Genomic DNA, 17,626 nt, shown 5'->3' with positions numbered 1-17,626 from the left:
TCAACATTTGTGATTAAATTTTAAATTATACAAATGAACATTGTTTTTGTACAAATTAAATTAAACAAAAAAAAAAAAAAAAAAAAAAAAGAAAAAGAAATCAAACCAAAGCCCTTAGCCTCAAACCTTAATAACTTTCAAAGTATTTACAAAACAAAATCAAATCCTAAACATTATTTATTATTAATTACTTCCTAAAAGTATTCCAAAATAATTAAATTGTACTCAGCGCCAAAGACTTACCAGAAAATCAACGTTACAATCCAGCGTTACAAACTACTACTACTACGAACAAAACAAAATTGGGAACGTTACGCCCTGCCTTTTTTTAAAAAGAAATATATTATAAAAGTAAGCCTCCCACAATGGATGTGTTAAAGTATTTATAAATTCAACCAATTGTTATTGCCTCCTAATGATTAACTGATCCCCTAAAGCGGATTATTCTTAAGCTAAATCTCAAGTACCTTTTATTTCGAAATACAAAACAAGAATAATTCTTAACTAATTTATAGAATATATCTACTCACATACATATAACAACACATCTTAAAAATCTTTTTAACGAATTTAACATATAAACAAATTTAAACAAATATATACATACATATATATTTTAAGTGCTTGAAGTATTAAAAATTGTTTGAATTTTTACTAAAAAGCGTGCAATTTTTTACATTTATAAAACATGAAAATTTGTTTGTTAAACATATAATACGAAATTCCAAAAAAAAAAACCCCAAGTATGCTTACGAAGTACGAAAAAATAATGGATTATGAATAAATCATAAAATAAACTCAGTAATATAGAAAACTGACTAAAAGAATAGTTACGTGAAAAGGACTTAATAAAACAGACGATGGTTGCAGTTTTATCTCGTATTTATTTTCTACTAAAACGTACAAAGGAAAATCACGAGCACATCACACGTTCCTCCTCAGGCACATCGGATCTCCAGCCTAAAGCAACGACTTGAGTCGGTGGCATTCCACTTGACCAACTCGGCTATGGGTCGACTCGGCTTTAGGAAGAGCGTAAGCTGGTCGTTCAGCTGCAGAGGCGAGAATTTGCTGACTATCTTTGCCTTGGTGGACTCACGATATTTTCCCACCAGCGTATCGTTGCTGAAGCTGCGACCACGTTGGTCGGCCCATTCGTAAGTTTCCACTGCCTTATTAGCCCCATCGTCTATAAGTCGATAGCTGGGCTGGCGATACGGATTATATCCAAGCTTGGCGCATATCGCACGCACTTCTTTAATGCCAGGCGGTGTACTCTTTGGGAAACATTTTGTGTGCCAAATGCCATAAGATTGCTCAATGACCTGTCCGTATTGGGGAGCCGTTTCCTTGTGTCTGCAAGAGAAATACAAATTCCAATAAATTGAAGTATATATTTCGTCTTTTGAAAACTCACTTGTGCTGGTTGGGCGCCCAGAAGTCCTTCTTTTCCATATCTAACGGATGCTCTATGCCAAAACAGTAACGCTCATCCTCGCCATTTGGGCAATCAGGCTCCTTGTCGCACACAAAGTCGCGTGGAATGCAGTCTTCCGGTGAACTGAACATTTAAATTAATAACTAATTTATAGAAAATCAAAATACAAGTATACTTACGAGCTGCATTGAAAGTGTTCCGAAGTGCAGTTACAAAGCACAGAACTCTCGTCGCTCTTGTCCCAGCAGTTGCGCTTGCCATCACATATTTTAGAGGGATCGGTGGCTCTTTAGATAGGCAAATTAAATGGATAAAATCTGGGAAGAATGGGTTGCTTATAACTTACTGCAAATAGGTAAAACAGCTGCATATTGTGGGCTCGTCAGTCATGTCCGCACAGTCGGGTATATGGTCGCAAAACTTTTCCTTGGGCACACATTTGCGACTGGATCGGCATTTCATCTCGCCAGGAGCGCAGGTTTTTTTCAACGCCCGACACATCTGCTCATCCTCGTCACTGCCATCGTGGCAGTCACTCTTCCCATCGCACAGCGCGGCATGCGACAGACAGAGTCCGAGTGGACAACGATGGGTGTTGCACGATGGAGTGCTTTTCACACTCGCACAGTGCGGTTGGTCTGTAGAGTATGAAGATTTTCACAGCAATTATCAAAATAGCTGCTAAGAAAGAAATATTACCTATAATATGTTGAATTTTCTTGTAGGCCAGCTCCAATGTCCGTATGCCGAATGGCGCTTTGAAACTCTGGCAATCGCTGTTGTTGTAGCTGAAGAGCGCTGTTGGATACCAGCCCGTATGGGGATCGCGACAAACCAGGATACCCTGATCGACGGGTCGTCCTAATGAGTCGTTTGCATTCTTCTGCCCGAATTGTGAGCAGCTGGTAAACTTTGTGAGGGCGGGCAGTTCCGTGGGCGCTATGCCATTGATGAGCTCCACCTCCTCAGATATAGAGGCCATATCCTCGGCACTGACATTGAGCAGACGCATTAAATGGACGGGTGGTTGCTTCTCCTGCAGTTGATAGCAGGATATAGATTCTGTTTTCTGGCATTTCGTGTCATTTGAAGCGGCTGCAATGGCCACAGTTTTGATTCGACCCGTCTGTTCATCATGCAGGACGCTGATGCAGTCGCGTGTTGAATTCTTGCTGGAGCTGGAAAGGACACATTCGTTAGAATTTGTCAATCATGTATTGTTGAGTGCCATTTTAATAGGCGTTGGATTCTCAACGAACTCTTAACTCCTCGAAATATCCTTATCATAACCTATCTAAACATACTTACATATCTGGCAGGAAGGTGGGCAGCACATGGTGTGTGAATCGCGCCGACTCTGCCAGGTGTAGGAGTAGGACATCCGTATCGGGAACTGCCTCATAGCAGTCCACGCGTCGTACTTGCTCGTGTGTACTTCGATGGAGTGTTCGTTTGGTCTTTCCACCGCCCAGCAATACGCTTATATAGTGCTTCTCAAATCTGAAAAGAATTTAAGTGTAAATGGGTATATAGATATCGGAGATTTGTGGGTTCCTCTCACCTCACTCCAATCATGCAGCTCTCATGCACCAGCAGCCAACGCCTGTCCATCAGCACCCCTAGGCACCAGAGGTTCCCATTGGCATACACATCCGCCAGCCAAGGCCAATGTAGCTCTTCGATGGCCTCGTGAAGCTGTTCATTCACCAGCACAGTTTGATTCTTCTTGCTCTTGATCAGCTTGTCCAAACGGTCAAGGATCTCGTCTTTCTTGTTCAGCAGCTGTGCTGGTAGTTGCGGCTTGAAGTGGACATTGGGCGTGTTGTGTGTCTCAATGGTGGGCTGCATAACTGGCAGATTCTGTGCCGTTGAGTGCTTGATGGCCTGTCCAGCGCTGAGTGTCTTTAAGGGCGTAGTCTTGTTCGCCTGAGGATTGCACTCTACATAAATTCCCAAACATTTCTCGCCCTCGATGTGCGCCAGATGCTGTTGCGAGTGCGGATGCAGTGGGAAGAGGTCCTCGTTACTAGTAAATTGCACATTGTCACGCACAAGAGCCCGCAGTTGTGAGCCCAGTCGTGATTTACGTGCCAGCTCTGGGGTAATGGGCATCATCGACCGCTGCGCCACAAACTCGGTGCTGTTGTGGTAGCGGGCGCCCTTGAAGCCGAGCAGTGCGCATACCGCATCGGCTGTGGCAGCTCCATGTGTGTGGAAGCCCGTCTCATGGGCACAGACCACACGCCACTGACCGTGAGCGTTTCGTGAGAAGATGCCGGTGCTGCTAAATTTTGGCTGTTTGTGGGCTTCGAAGTGAATGTCATGGCCATTGGTGAGCGCAACTGTTGGAGAGGATAAAGAGAAGGGAGCAGTGTCAGCCATATATTTGGTTACCGTGTGCTGTCTTACTTACAACAATCCTTTTCGTCCTCCTTGAATCTACAATCGGCGAAATTGTCGCAGCGTTTAGTCAAAGGCAAACATGTTTTGGATAGCGGACAGAGGAACTCGTTCTCTTCGCAAGAGCCTATAATGCAGTTAAGAAAGTAAAAAACTGTAATCAGGTTTAATTGGAAAGCCAGATCTTACCGCATTCCAATTCATCCGTTAGGTCCTCGCAATCAGCCTTGCCATCGCATATTAGCACACTCAAGGAGCCCTTCAAATAGTCACGGCAGCTACAGTCCAATTCATCTGTGCCATCCTCGCAGTCCACTTTTTTGTCGCAGCGATGCTGCAACTCCACAATTTGGGACATTCTGAAAAGGCAAAGGACAACAGTTAGTTAGTTGGTGGGTGGGTGGCTGTGGTGGGAAGTTGTTAGTTCAGTCTCACTTTTGACAAACAAATTTATTGGGCGGCGCGGTCTTGGGCGAAAGTTTCACGCTCTTTGTTGTCGTCTGTTGGCTGTCGTATGATGATGTTACTGCTGTAATCTTGGGTGTTGACGTGGTGATGGGGGTAGATGTGCTGCTGCTTTCTGTTGTTGTGGTCGCTGCGGTTGTTGTTTTTGGGGTTGTGGAAGTTGTTGTTATTGTTGTTGCTGGCACTGTGCTGCTCGAGTTGTTTGGAGCTTCGGTTGTAATTGGCGTTGAAGGCAATGTCGTCGCCTCGGCTTCTTTAGAGGTTCGCGTTGCTTCCTCAAAGACTTGGGTAGCCAAATCGGCCAGCTTCATAAAATCCTCCGTCGAGGTGGGAGGCCATGTGGTTTGTGCGATTGTTGTGGGCCATGTTGTTGGTATTGTGGTTGTTGGTACTGTTGTAGGCAGGGTTGTGAAAGTTTCCGTTGTGGTGGGTAGGCTTGTGGGCTCAGATGTAATAGAGGTACTAAGCTCATTGGTCCAAGTGCTGTCCTCCACGTTGAATTCATCAGTAATTAGGCTGCTGCTGCTGGTGCTTCCATCAATTGTAGTCGTCACCGTAACACTCTCAGCTGCTGAGAAACTATCCAAGTCCGACTCTTGTGTGGTAGCTTCATCCAAGGGTGTGGTACTCTCTTCATCGCCATCGGCCTGCCCATCCTGTTGGTTCTGCTGTTGCTGCTCCGGCTCAGGATGATAATCACTTTCTGTGGTGCTGCTGACATTGTGTTGACTGCCCACCATGTCCGGTATAAAGTTGTAGGTACAGCCTACCTCATCTTCACCGCCCAGACAGTCGACCGCACGATCGCAACGCAATCGTTCGGCTATACAACGTTTGCCACCCCAGACACACAAGAATCCCGGACACATTTGGCGGGGCTGGCGCGACGGCAGCAGATCTTGTGTTGTGGCCATCTCTAGCCAGTCCAAGTAAAGGGCTACGCGGGTATAGACTCCAAATTCTTTGGGACGAGCACAGCCATTACCGTGACTCACAACGCCGGCCAGATACCATTCATCTGAATTTGTGACGCTGCGACAAAAGAGCGGTCCACCCGAATCGCCTTGGCAGGCATCGCGTCCCCCATTTGGATCGCCTGCGCATATATCTTCAGCAGCTTGATCCTCGGGGTCTGTGCAGCGTTTGCGTATTGGCACCGTGACTTGTCGCAAGGATTCGCCTGGATATGACGACAGAGATTATAGCAGAATTCTAATAAGTTTTTTGTTCTCTACTTACTACTCGGACCCTTCTCTCGTATGGCTCCCCAACCAACGACAGTGCATAGCGTGTGCTCCTCAGGTCCCCAAATCCAGTCATCACCAATTGTGGTGCGACCCTTGTCGGGCAGACAAATGGGCTTCACCCAACGATTGAACTGAAGCGGCATTGCCAGACGGAGCAAGGACAGATCATTCCGCATACTGCGTCGCTCATAGGCCTGATGGAAGACTATATGGGAGATGGGCACGATTTGAGTGGCAAGTGAGTAGCTTGTACGTCGCAGGAGTCCTGCGCGCACCTCATAATAGTATTTGGCAAAATTGATGACACAGTGAGCCGCACTAATAATCTGGAATGAAAAGCAACGCTTAGACTGCCATTCCACTTTTCTGCTTCTGACTTACCCAGCGTTCGTTGTAGATGGTGCCACCGCAATGGAACTTGCCATCTCTGTAGATGGCCACCACGAAGGGCCACTGCAGTGCATCTGTGTAGCTGCCACCTACGATGCGACTTGTGCCAACCTCTGGATCCGACTTCTCACTTAGTTCGGCTGCAATGGCCGCTCGACGCGCCCGTTTTGAGTGCAGACTCTGCCTCGGTTTGCTGGGCACGCCACAGACGGCAGGCGCGCACTTCACATAGGCCACTTGATTCACAAGACTATCCTCGCTATTGCGTCCATGACAAGCCTGGGCAAAGTGCATGCCCGAATGCAGGGAGGGCTCGATGAAAGGTCCTGGCAACGTCAAAGGCTGAAATGTGATATTTGGTGCTGCCTTGGAGCTGGACTGAGTGTCCTCGAAGTCGCAGGCAGATGCCGCCCACTTGGCCCCATTATTACAAACAGGATACCATTCGCCGCGATGGTTGCGATAAAGGTATCCTTCCGTCGCAGAAACGGAGTGAGCCTGTGTATACAAATTTTGGCATTATGCCTTACAGTTATTAGAGTTGAAGAAATTAACGACTGATCCATCATCTATTCGTGCTACTGGATTTTGTTTCAACATAATTTAATATTTCTACACAAAACTGCGTTAGGTTTGTACACCCATTAAGTCTGGTAATGTCAAAATGCTAGTCAGTATTTTGTAGTCTTGAGGCCTGTTCTATACCTGGTTACTTAAATGATAAGCCAACTAGATCTTAACTCTGCATCACCAACACTAAATACTAATACTAATTGAAAACATTGAAAATATAAGCTCTATGGAATTTATAGTTATTTACCATGGGATGTGTAACGTCTGTGACCAGCATGCTGCACTCTTGTTCGTCACGTCCATTAAGACAGTTGACAAATCCGTCACAACGTTCCAATTGGCTGTAGCACATGGACAGTGTGGAACGATTGTGTCGCTCATAGTCCTGCGGTCGATCGTAGCAGGAAATCGCGAATTGCTCGCAGCCGAAGCAGCCCAACTCATCCTCACCCATGGGACAATCGGCATAGCCATCACACAGGCGTTCTTCGTCCAAGCGATCGGCACAGGTGCAGGCGGACTCATCACTGCCATCTGAACAGTCGACGACATTGTCGCAGAAACGCTCGGAGCTTATGCACTCCTGGCTGCCGTAGCAGGACACCTGATCGGGCTGCGCACACTTGGGTCGGTCAGCTGGAAGTGTGGGCAGACCCATATACGAGGCATAGATAATCTGGCCCTGGGTCGACGCTGTCTGGTTGGCATGGCGCATCTTGAAGTTGGCATTTGAGAAACCTCCCGGGTTGAGGCCCAGTTGGTTGCCTGTCGCTGGATTGGGCGGCACATTTGGCTGCTGTCCTCGTTGATTCTGCATGTAGGTGCAGTAGACTTGCTGTTGCTGCTGACTGCCCAGTTTTTGAGGGGAGGCATTCTTAGAGAATATATTTGGCATATTATTCTGCGCCGCTGCTGCAGTGCCTCCGCTGGGGCCCGCAAAGAAATTGGCAGTGGTGCCAAATTGATTGGGCACAAAGAATATGCCACCAGGCCCGCCCATTGGCATTGCGCCGCCTCCATTCATGCCACCGAACTGCCCACCCTGCATGCCATAATACGAAGGCGACCACATGGGCATGCGGAAATTGGCAGGCGTCATGTAGAAGCAAACAGGAATGCTGGGCATGCCAAAGTTGGGATTAAACATGAACTGTGCCGAGGCCTTCATTGTTTCGCCGGACACGGGAAACCCGCCTGGTCCCCGGCTAGTGAACTGCACGTTGGGCGAAGATGTAAAGGTTTCCGTTTCCCCTTCTGGCACGGGTGCAACTACTGGGTTGCTTGGATTACTGGCACCACCAGTTTCGCCACTCACACCCATCTTGTTGCGCATTTTCTTGGCCATGCGCTCGCATACTGTCAAAAATTCGGCATCGGCCGCTGTGGAAAATAGGAGTTGAAGATTAATCAAAATCTAGTATAAAAGTATTAATGGAATAAGGAAGATCTTTTGATAATAGACAATACACTATAAAGGCGCAATTTCTCGCAACTGGTCATTACTTTAAATGAGAATAATAAATACATTCGCACTACCAGAAATATTTACTTATTTGTTAGTCAAAAATGTCCCAAAATCAAAATGCTGAAACTACATCAAAAACAAAAGGCTTAATAACAAATTTAAATTCATACCAATTTAGTTACAGGCCCCAATTAAAGATTTGAATGCAAATATTTTTGTCTTATTTTAATTTTTCTTTACTGTTTTTTCTTGTTTTTGGACTTGGAGTTTGTTTTGTGACTTCTTAGGTGTAAAATTACTTTATTAAGTTTTTGTTGAAATAATAAGTATTAAAGAAATGACATCTAAAACCATATATAGAACTCGAAAAACCCAATAGCTTTGAAAATGGCCTTTAAAATATAACTCGAACTGTTTAAAAACTATCTTCTATACGAATATCTTTATTATTGTAACAATATGAAAAAAGGCTAACAATTTGATGAAATTGATAAAATAGCCAAATAAGGATTAATGGTAGAAATACAAGATTTTTTTAACGAAACAGGATCAAAGTAAGTATATAATTTTTTGTTCTGGGACTTTTTAGGCTTTCTTATTGTTGAAGTAAAAATTATAACTTATTTTGAATTCAATTTAATTTATTGTAATATGTATCGACATACCCATATCTGTTGATGTAATCATAAGAAAATAAAATATGCCCACTCTTTTTGCTTACCATTCAATAAATTTATGTTTGCTGGATTTATTTTGGGCCCCATATTGTCCAGACTTTTGGCATCCAGTCCGCTGCCAAACGTATCAATAAGCTCGTCCTGGGTCTGGGCTGGCGCTGCCTGCTGCTTGAACTGTTCCAGCCAGTGCTGGCGATCGTAGACATCGCTGCTAGTTTTCGGCGCAGTTGTAGTCGTTGCGTTGTTTTGAGCCTTTAGGAGAGGCTTCTGGGCCTCATGCCGCTCAAAGCTGTCCAGCATGTTCTCCACACTACTGGGGTTATCCAGTGGATGCACATCCCGCTCTGGACTTTGAGTCGATGAGGCGACGGTGGTCCTGGGTTTGTAGGTGCTGCTAAACTCAGAGCTGCTGCCACCGCTATCGATAATCCAACTGATTTTCAATGGCTTTGGGTTAGTGGGACGGACGGTTGCAGCGCTGGCGGTCGTTGTAAGTGGCATTCTTGTGGTGGTGGTTGTAGAGACGACTGCTTGTGTGGTGCTGTTTTTGGAATCTGTGTCTTCGATTTCGCTGTCAATGATCCAATCGAATTGCAGTTTTCGCGAATGTGTCGCATTCTGTGGCGTCGTGGAGAGCATTTCCGGCGCATCTGTGGTGATGGTCGTTGTATTTGGAATTTTCGTAGTTTTCTGCTTCACGAGACTATCCGATTTAAGCGCTGGAGTAGTAATGGTTCCCTCTGTTACGGGCAATATGTGTTTGGGTCCTACAAAGTCATCCAATATAACACTGATGTAGTCAGATGTGGACTCGGCGGTTAAATCCTCAGTGGTTGAGATAGTTTTGGTGATATTCTCAGATGTGGATTCTAGGGGTAAGGCTGCAGTGGTGGTTGTTTGGGTGGTGCTGGGCAACAAAGTCGTCGTCGTATTAGCCGCTCTAGTTGCTTTGTCAACCGCTGCTGTTGTTGTTGTTGTTGTTTTTGTTGTTGTTGAAGTGAACGTGGTTGTTGTTTCCACATTAGAAGCGGACTTGGAAGTTGTCGTTGGAGTATTTCCGATTGCAGATGTGGTCATCGTTGAGTTTGTAGAGTCCGTTATGGAAGTGCTCTGCGAAACTTCGGTGGTTGTGACCATCTTCGGCGTATTCTCCTCGTACGCCTCATTCTCGTCATGACCGTGCCCGTCGATAATCCAACTGATAATTACCGGTTTTATTTTCTCTCTTACGGGCTTTACAGTCGTGCCATTGGCCGTCACATTGGCTGGCACGATAGGCGTGGTTAGGTCGAGTGGTTCCTCAGTTGCTGGCGTGGATTTCGGAGTGACGTTTCGAGTCGGCGCATAGGGCTCAAACTCCTTTGATTCCATGCTACTTGAGCCGAGTTCCGGCCGATGCTCCTGCATGATGGCCTTCATCTTCTCCATTTTCTCGATGATCTCCTTGGTCATGTTGTACATGCGCATGAAGACAGACAGACAGCCGTCGGCATGCTGCGTCTCTTTCTTGCAGCGAGCGTACTCGCTTTCGAGCTTATAAAGGGCCTCCTTGGTCCTTTTGCTGCGCAGGCGCGGGTAGAGCTGTTGCAGATTGGCCTCAAGCTGAACGGGATCGAGTAGATCCGGCAGGTGACGGCGCTGACGACGCAATCGCTTCTGTAGTCGAAACATGAGGCGCAAGTGTTTCAGATGCACTTTTTGTTCCTCATTGTCGTTGCCCAGAGGGGTATTATCGATATCCAGATGGGTTGTTGGCCCCAGCAGGGGAGTAGTGTCAAGCAGTTGAATACGCACGGGTGGCAGATTATTTATATTCCCCACAAGATCCTCATCTATGGGCTCTACAGGCTGGGCGTGTTCATCATCAAGTGTCATTATATGGCTGAGGGGATCTGTTGACGCTTTTTGCTTTAGACGGCCAATCATTGGAGGATGTTTTGTACTCACCCATTCTCTCCAGTACAATGCCATGATAGATAAGCGAAAGCAGAAGTGTGATCAAGACTACGGTCGATATGAGCACGATGCGACTGCAGGGCATTCGAAATGAGCATCTACGTGGATTTCGCAAACCTCCCTTTGCTTCGATCTCTGCATAATTAAAGGTAAATTTATCAGTCTCCAATCTTTTAAATAATTTTATAATCAACTGATTCCTGGTTAGCGTGATTTGCTCTCAATTGTCATTGCTGCGAATATGTTTTCTAATGATTAAAGTACAAATGATTATAAAACACAAAAAAGATGGAAACTATTCATATTATTTGTATAATAATTACCCTTGTGTTATAATTATAATCTTAAATCGAAACACAATTAAATAATCGATTAAGAAATGTAATTGTCGTTGCCTTTAAAAACACATATGCCCCTCCGAAGGTAGCTCAATAAAAAATGTGTTGACAACAACTCGTTAATAATTTTAACATAGTTTAACGATTTTGTTTATTTTTTGTTTTCCCGAATATGTTTCTTGTATTTTCTGCCGGCTTACAATTATTTTTGTCAGCGAGGTCTTTGCTCGCCAGCACTTTCGCAACAGTTTCAGAAAGTGCGCCTAAGTGCTGACGCAGCTGGCACTAAAACCAAAGTTTAACTTAAACAATGTCGAGCTTGTGCAATCATTGATTTAAAATGGCAATAAAAACAATTATTTTAATTATCTTGAATTATCTGAATTGTTATCTTGTTTCGAATATAGGTATAATTTGGTTCTTCACCATTCACTTTGTCATTTATTTATTTACAATAATAATCCGGATAATTTATTTCTGTTCCTAGTATTTTTTATAAAATGTTATTTCTGTATTATAACTTGGTTTGCATGAGCACCTCAAATATTAAATTAAAATCCAATAAAATGGTTATTGGAAGCAGTAAAATCAATATAAAGTACTATACTATATGTATATTTTTAAACCTACCATCCATTTTAAAATAAATTCACACACACGACTACGTTTTTATGGTTTTCTGTTGTACTGATAGTTAGAATTTGTTATTATAATTGTGTTATTTTTCAATCCTCTATGCCACCAGCTTCACTTTCACATATCAATTGACACAGTTTCCGGCAATAATCAAATTGCTCTTGAATATTCAAAACTCTAATTCGAAGAGGATCATCAAATTACCGAAATTCACTCAAACAAACCAAAAAAAAATAAAATAAACAAAATATAATATAATAACGAAATGCAACAATTTAGCTCCGGTGCGGTAATCCAAATGGAGGGAACTGCGAATTTGAAACCGCGACAAGACAATTACGACCAAAACGAGGAGAACTGCGAGCGACTTCCGCGCTTTCGACCGGCGCACGGCAACTGAAGAGCTCGATGGCTGTGGGGCCCGCTTATGAAGCCCCCGAAAGTGGATCAGCTTCGAATCGCGGCGACGTCGACCCACTTCCTCGGCTTATTTTGCTGTGCTGTCTGCAAAATATTTTGAACCTTACAGTTTTTTGGTTAATGAAAATGCCCAGAACTGCTGGATCAGCTGAATCGAATGTGGAAAAGTGCAAGTTGAAGGGAATTGTGTGGTTGTCAGTGCAAACACCGCCCACCCACATTTACATATATGTATGCATGTATGTACATACATAGTTATACATTTATGCACAATTAAGTGCGTGCAGAAATGTCAATGACCTAAGCTAGCTTTGAGTTACAATTTAGTCAGCCGGCACACACTATGTTTATTTATCAAACACTACAAAAATCTAGCAAAAACAATTTTAGAATACAAATTTTGCATTTAAAAACAAAATACACAGCCCCGCACCAAAAAAATTTCGATAAAATTGCCAAAAAACTTTGCCAAAATTATACCTATTATTGAGAATGTGAGTATTAACAGCGGCTTTAGCTCCAGCTACTCCAAATCATTACTTCCCACCTACTCCTCATGTGTGTAGATACAAAAAAAAAAAAGAAAAAACTCAAAAAATACTATTTCAAAAAAAGTATACCCTGACCAAAAATATTGATGCTAAATTCGGCAAACTCTCTACCATTACAATCCTTGCGTGTAAACCCAAAACGTTCGGCAGGCATGTGCGGCACCATCATATTTCGGCAGCACCCACGGACCGAATGGTGAGTAGACGCATCGAAAATCAAACGAATGACAAAAAATGTTGACTAATTTGTTGCCAAGAAATGTGAGAGGAGCCCGTTTGGCGTCAAGGTACGTTTAGAAAAGAAAACTTGTACATTAAGGAACAGAATTTATGCATTTTATTCGATGCGTGTAAAAATTTAAGGGAAATTATAAACCTGAGTTTCGCAATTCATGTCGACTTACTAGCTACAATATATATGTGTAGTTATTTTTGTAATAGGGCTCGATAATAAGTGTTATACCGATGAATATTCTTAACATACTATAAAGAACTTAATTGTCTCATAAACTTATAAATTAGCGCGCTTCATTATGTCATTTCAAACTTCAAAAATAAATGGTCTGGCGCATAAGCAAATCATAAACGATGGGTATGTAATTACTGAATGAAATGAAAGGAAATGTTCGAAAAAATCAGGTTACGCAGCGTCGATTGTTTACGGGTTAGATCGGGGACACTTGGCGCTGTAGAGCATCTGCAACAACTGGCGAAACGTCTCCGGGCTGATGTTATTGGCCACACGCATTAGAACAAACCAATCGCCATAACTGCAGTTCTGTATAACACTCTGCACATGTGATTTAGACATGAAGCGTGCCTGAGTGTGCAGCAAATGAAAACGTATCCCGCGATGGGAGATGACGAGCAGACGATAGAACAGCTTGAGGCCCGCCAACAGAGCCATCAATATAAACCAAATCCAGAGGAAGGCGAAGATCTTCTCATTCACTATGTTCAAGGGCAGCAGACATAGATTATCATACACGGAGTTCGAGCCGCCGGCGCCGTAAATTTGTAGCTGGCACTTCGCAATCTTCGGAAAAATGCGCGAGACAATATGGTTCCACAGGTCCCAGTTGTAGGAGGGCACAACGTTTAGAGCTTCAATATAATGGGCCCAGAAGTTATCGAGAAATACGTTCAGCAATAGCATATTGACAATCTTAAATACAACCAAGAGTTAAATGCAAGAATATATAACATAAATATGACTACAAACTTACGCTGATGGTGAAGTTCATGACCTCGCAAAGTACGTATGAAGCAAAATAGCGGAAGTGCGCATCTTTGTAGTCGCTTCTGAAATACTCCACCAATGCACCAAGTCGGGATGTGATCTTTTCCTTATCCAGCTTATGATGTAATTCCGCGCACAGGTATTTTAGCCTACCGCCCTCCCAAACCTTCCAGAGAAAGGCCGGAAAATAGAAAACGAAGGACTGCAGTAGCAGCACCAGCACAACCCATTGGTAGTAACGTAAGAAGATGCGTTCGGTTTTTGCGCCCCTAGGTATTTGTTCGTACTGAATGTACAGTAGATTAGTTCCAGGCGTGGCCGAGTTTTTCGTGGCGTTTTCGTAAGCGCCCTTAGCCTTATTCAGCAAGTACTCGCGGTCCGACGGAGACAGTTTTTTGTAGTCGTAGCTCCATATATAAGTGCCCATTGTCCAGCAATAGGAATGTACATAATCGCTGAACTTCAAGTCTGATATGCATTGTATGGGATCGCCGAAATATTGCTTGGCTGATAGCAAACAAGTGCAAGCCAGTAGCAGCGCTACTGTACATTTTGAGTGGAGCGTAAATACCAAATCATATATACGCACCGACTTATGCTGCAGGTACTTAGAGAGTGGAGCGACGGCTGTATACATTTTCTTTGAATTTAAATCTTAAGTCAGCCTGCGAAATTTAGCTAATTCGCTAAAAATGATCCACAATCTTCGTTTGCTTCCGGTTTCTTAGTATTTCTTTAAAGCACGCGGGAACTTAACGGTTGTTGCTATGTTTCTATATGAGCAAAATTTCATTTTGTAGCAGTGTGGCAGCCCTGCATTAATTATGCTTGGTGTTTAGTATTTTATGGTGCTGCCAGATGGGTGTGTGTCATCACTAGTTAGTTGGCCAACGACACAGCCACTTGTGTGGCAGCCTCATTCTGTTAGCCGCTTCTGCCAGACATTTGAAATTAGGTTGTTATCGATAACTATTAGAATATTTTGTACCTCTCTAGTTTCACTTACCCACATGTGCTCATTAGTACCATTTGCGTTTAAACAACTTTTAAAATAATTAACTTTTGTTATGAGCTTTACTAAAAGTGCGTATTTTAACATCTATAGATTCGCTTTGAAATCACTCGAACAAGATTTGTTTTTGATTACAGCTTAACCATCAGGCGAAGCACATCAAGAATGAAGGAACAACTGTCTTCGAAACAGCAGGAGCGCAATGAAAAGAAAAAGAAGAAGATGGCCGCTCTAGCAAACCTCATGCAACTGAACGATAGAGATCGTGTGCACGAGGCAGAGCTGGCCAAGCGTCGCGAGGCCCTCCTCAAGAGCGGCTCAGATGGCGCAGCCTCGCCCAATGATGATGACGACGGAGGCTTTGTAACAGTGTGCAGTAAACGAAAGCCCCGCAATCGTCTTACAATTAAAAACACGAGCGATGAAAGTGCTGCATGCGATGCGGATGAGCCGAAAATCAAGAGAAGTCGTAGTGCCGAGGGTGGCGGCGGCGACTTGCCGGATCCCGTGTCCACATTGACTGAGGAACAGTACAAGTCACTCTCTGCGGAGTTGCGCCGGCGCAAACGCGAACTGGAGGACATGCCTGGTCTGCGTTTGCGCGAAATGGGGCAGCGCGCCTCTTTGGAGACGCCACAGGATGTGCGCACACCAATCTTCCTTACCGATATACAGCATCTGCTGATGTCCGCGTTGATCGGCAGAAACAGTCCATGTGCGCCAGATCGCTGGTGCTCGCTGGACAAATGGCTGAGCCTGTCGCACAGCGTGGTTGTCATCCTGGAGGGTTTGTCGCTATATCATTATTTGTCCAACGAGAGCCGCTTCGAGGCGACCAATCGTATATTCAACACCAAACTAGAGATGTTGCTGCCGCCGCAGGATGAGGGTAAAATTATCGACGAGATTGCGCAGGTTAGTGCATAATCCAACAGCTGCCCCCACACTCTTAACTTGGACAACTCCCCCTTCTTATTTCGTCTAGATTCCGCTGACAAATGTGCAAGCGCAAAAGTTAATTGACGAACACGGCTCATTAGAGTCGGCCGTGGAGCTGAACAAGGACCCCACACTGCTTGTTAAGACAATTTTTCCAATCGAGAAACAAACATGCAAAGATGCGCTGGAGCTGCATCCGGACGATAAATTTCCACGCACCAAACTGCTGCTCTCGGCCCTACAGATGGTCGACGAGGGCTATCCCATTCCCCTCCAGGGTGAGCTGCACAGCCGCTTTAAGTCATTTGTGTTCACAAAAAAACGTTATGCGCCCGTCACCGACCGCAGTCCCATGTACGGCGTAGATTGCGAAATGTGTCGTACCATCGCAGGCGTCAATGAGCTGACACGTATTTCGATTGTCGATGAGAAACTCGAGACCGTGTACGAGTCGTTGGTGCGGCCCATCAACAAAATCACCGACTATCTGACACAGTACTCCGGCATAACTGCCGAGCTGATGGAGTCGGTCACCAAGCAATTGTTTGAAGTGCAGCAAGAGGTGTCTCAGTTGCTACCTGCCGACGCTATATTAGTGGGTCAGTCGCTTAATTCGGATCTGAACGCGCTCAAAATGATGCATCCATATGTAATCGATACTAGTGTGTGCTTCAACATTTCGGGCGTGCGTAAGCGTAAGAGCAAGCTGAAGCATTTGGCCCAGACTTTCTTAAAGGAGCAAATTCAAGAAAATGATGATGGACACGACTCCATTGAGGACTCGCGTGCCACCCTCAAGCTGGTCAAAATGAAGCTGGCCAACAGCATCGAATTCGGCGATGAAATTCTGACGCAACGCAAGCGAATTCATGAGGTGGTCCGTGCCAGCAGTGGGGACAGCATCAAGAACAATCTGTTTGCCCACGTGGCGAAGCGGGACAAGCGCACGGCCATCGTAACAGTTGGAGATTTGCAGCCGCGGCTCAAGGAGGTTATTCAGAAAGCGGAGCAGGCGGTGCCGAAGGATAATCGCAAAGCGGTACATGTACACGAGGTGTCTTCGCCCAAGGAGGCGGTACGCAAGGTCAACGAGATTGCTCTGGAGCATGCCTTGACAATTGCGAATCTGCTTGTACCCGAACAGGACTTTATGTTGGAGACAGCGGAGCGAGCGGCGACCAAGGTGGACAAACTTATTGAGCGTCTGTGGAACACAGTCGCCCACAACGGACTCTTCCTGGTGCTAATGGGCGGCTCGGCGGAATGCACGAAGGGCGTGGCTAAAATCGCCATTAAGCGTCTTAACGGCACTAATGAAACGAGTGCGCCGCTCAGCGTTCAGGATTAGAATGTAAATAGTATAATGGGGGGAGGAGAGGAGTGTGCCCGCCCACGACTCTAATATAGATGACCGCTATAATATATTATTTTTGATAAACAATATCAAATGCTTTAAACCAACAAAACTTAACCAATTAAAATTTGCGTACAGTGCATCTTCAAGTTTTTGGTGTAGTGGCTGGTAGTCGCAGAGCCATCAAGGAAATTTCTTCGTATTTGGATTTAAGTACACAAGACCACAAGCAAATAAAATCCAACCCCAATCCCAAAACTTCAACTCTTAAACCCAATATGTGTAACCCGTCAAGTTAACACATTTATCTGAAGAAAATTATAAATTTATCTTGATGAATATTCAGCTATGAATAATGAATAAACAAATTCTACATTTATTTTTTCATAAAAAATATAAGAAAACTTTTCAAACTTAACCAATGTTGTTTGTCTGTGCTTGTTTTTCCTGTGGGGGCGGACAGTCTCAATATTTTCAGGCGGGATGACCTACTTTTTGGATGCCACTACAGTGTGCTGTTGTTGG

At 44.4% G+C, this 17,626-nt stretch overlaps 3 protein-coding genes across 5 annotated transcripts; 1 reads left to right on the top strand and 2 right to left on the bottom strand.

The window, feature by feature from the left end:
* Positions 1 to 864: 864 nt before the first annotated feature.
* On the bottom strand, positions 865 to 11,827 carry LOC115622839 (serine protease nudel). Its single transcript, XM_030516918.1, has 16 exons — positions 11,580 to 11,827; positions 10,603 to 10,746; positions 8,700 to 10,547; positions 6,761 to 7,893; positions 5,932 to 6,438; positions 5,543 to 5,876; positions 4,274 to 5,483; positions 4,028 to 4,197; positions 3,852 to 3,965; positions 3,000 to 3,780; positions 2,747 to 2,938; positions 2,138 to 2,616; positions 1,785 to 2,076; positions 1,618 to 1,725; positions 1,418 to 1,561; positions 865 to 1,356 (listed from the first exon to the last, which is right to left on the bottom strand). The coding sequence occupies exons 1-16, from the start codon at positions 11,584 to 11,586 to the stop codon at positions 939 to 941; spliced, it is 7,881 nt and encodes a 2,626-aa protein (XP_030372778.1). The 5' UTR covers positions 11,587 to 11,827; the 3' UTR covers positions 865 to 938.
* A 541-nt stretch (positions 11,828 to 12,368) lies between these two features.
* Positions 12,369 to 17,519, top strand: LOC115622661 (small RNA degrading nuclease 5). Of its 3 annotated transcripts, XM_030516673.1 has the most exons (5): positions 12,369 to 12,499; positions 12,572 to 12,752; positions 12,814 to 12,843; positions 14,946 to 15,723; positions 15,794 to 17,519. In XM_030516673.1, the coding sequence occupies exons 4-5, from the start codon at positions 14,974 to 14,976 to the stop codon at positions 17,093 to 17,095; spliced, it is 2,052 nt and encodes a 683-aa protein (XP_030372533.1). In that variant the 5' UTR covers positions 12,369 to 12,499; positions 12,572 to 12,752; positions 12,814 to 12,843; positions 14,946 to 14,973; the 3' UTR covers positions 17,096 to 17,519. The 3 variants fall into 3 exon arrangements, with proteins under 3 accessions (XP_030372533.1, XP_030372532.1, XP_030372534.1); XM_030516672.1 differs by lacking the exon at positions 12,814 to 12,843 and having other exon boundaries at positions 12,370 to 12,499; XM_030516674.1 differs by lacking the exons at positions 12,369 to 12,499; positions 12,572 to 12,752; positions 12,814 to 12,843 and adding an exon at positions 14,788 to 14,879.
* On the bottom strand, positions 12,867 to 14,523 carry LOC115622662 (innexin inx4). Its single transcript, XM_030516675.1, has 2 exons — positions 13,783 to 14,523; positions 12,867 to 13,721 (listed from the first exon to the last, which is right to left on the bottom strand). Exons 1-2 carry the CDS (start codon positions 14,431 to 14,433, stop codon positions 13,215 to 13,217), a joined length of 1,158 nt encoding a protein of 385 aa, XP_030372535.1. The 5' UTR covers positions 14,434 to 14,523; the 3' UTR covers positions 12,867 to 13,214.
* Positions 17,520 to 17,626: the final 107 nt, after the last annotated feature.

Source organism: Scaptodrosophila lebanonensis, unplaced genomic scaffold (genome assembly GCF_003285725.1).
Source record: "Scaptodrosophila lebanonensis strain 11010-0011.00,11010-0021.00 unplaced genomic scaffold, SlebRS2 tig00000043-arrow-pilon, whole genome shotgun sequence".
Classification (NCBI taxonomy): Eukaryota; Metazoa; Arthropoda; class Insecta; order Diptera; family Drosophilidae; genus Scaptodrosophila; species Scaptodrosophila lebanonensis.
The sequence above is the reverse complement of the archived record's forward strand: the minus strand, read 5'-3'. Positions and strand labels throughout refer to the sequence as shown.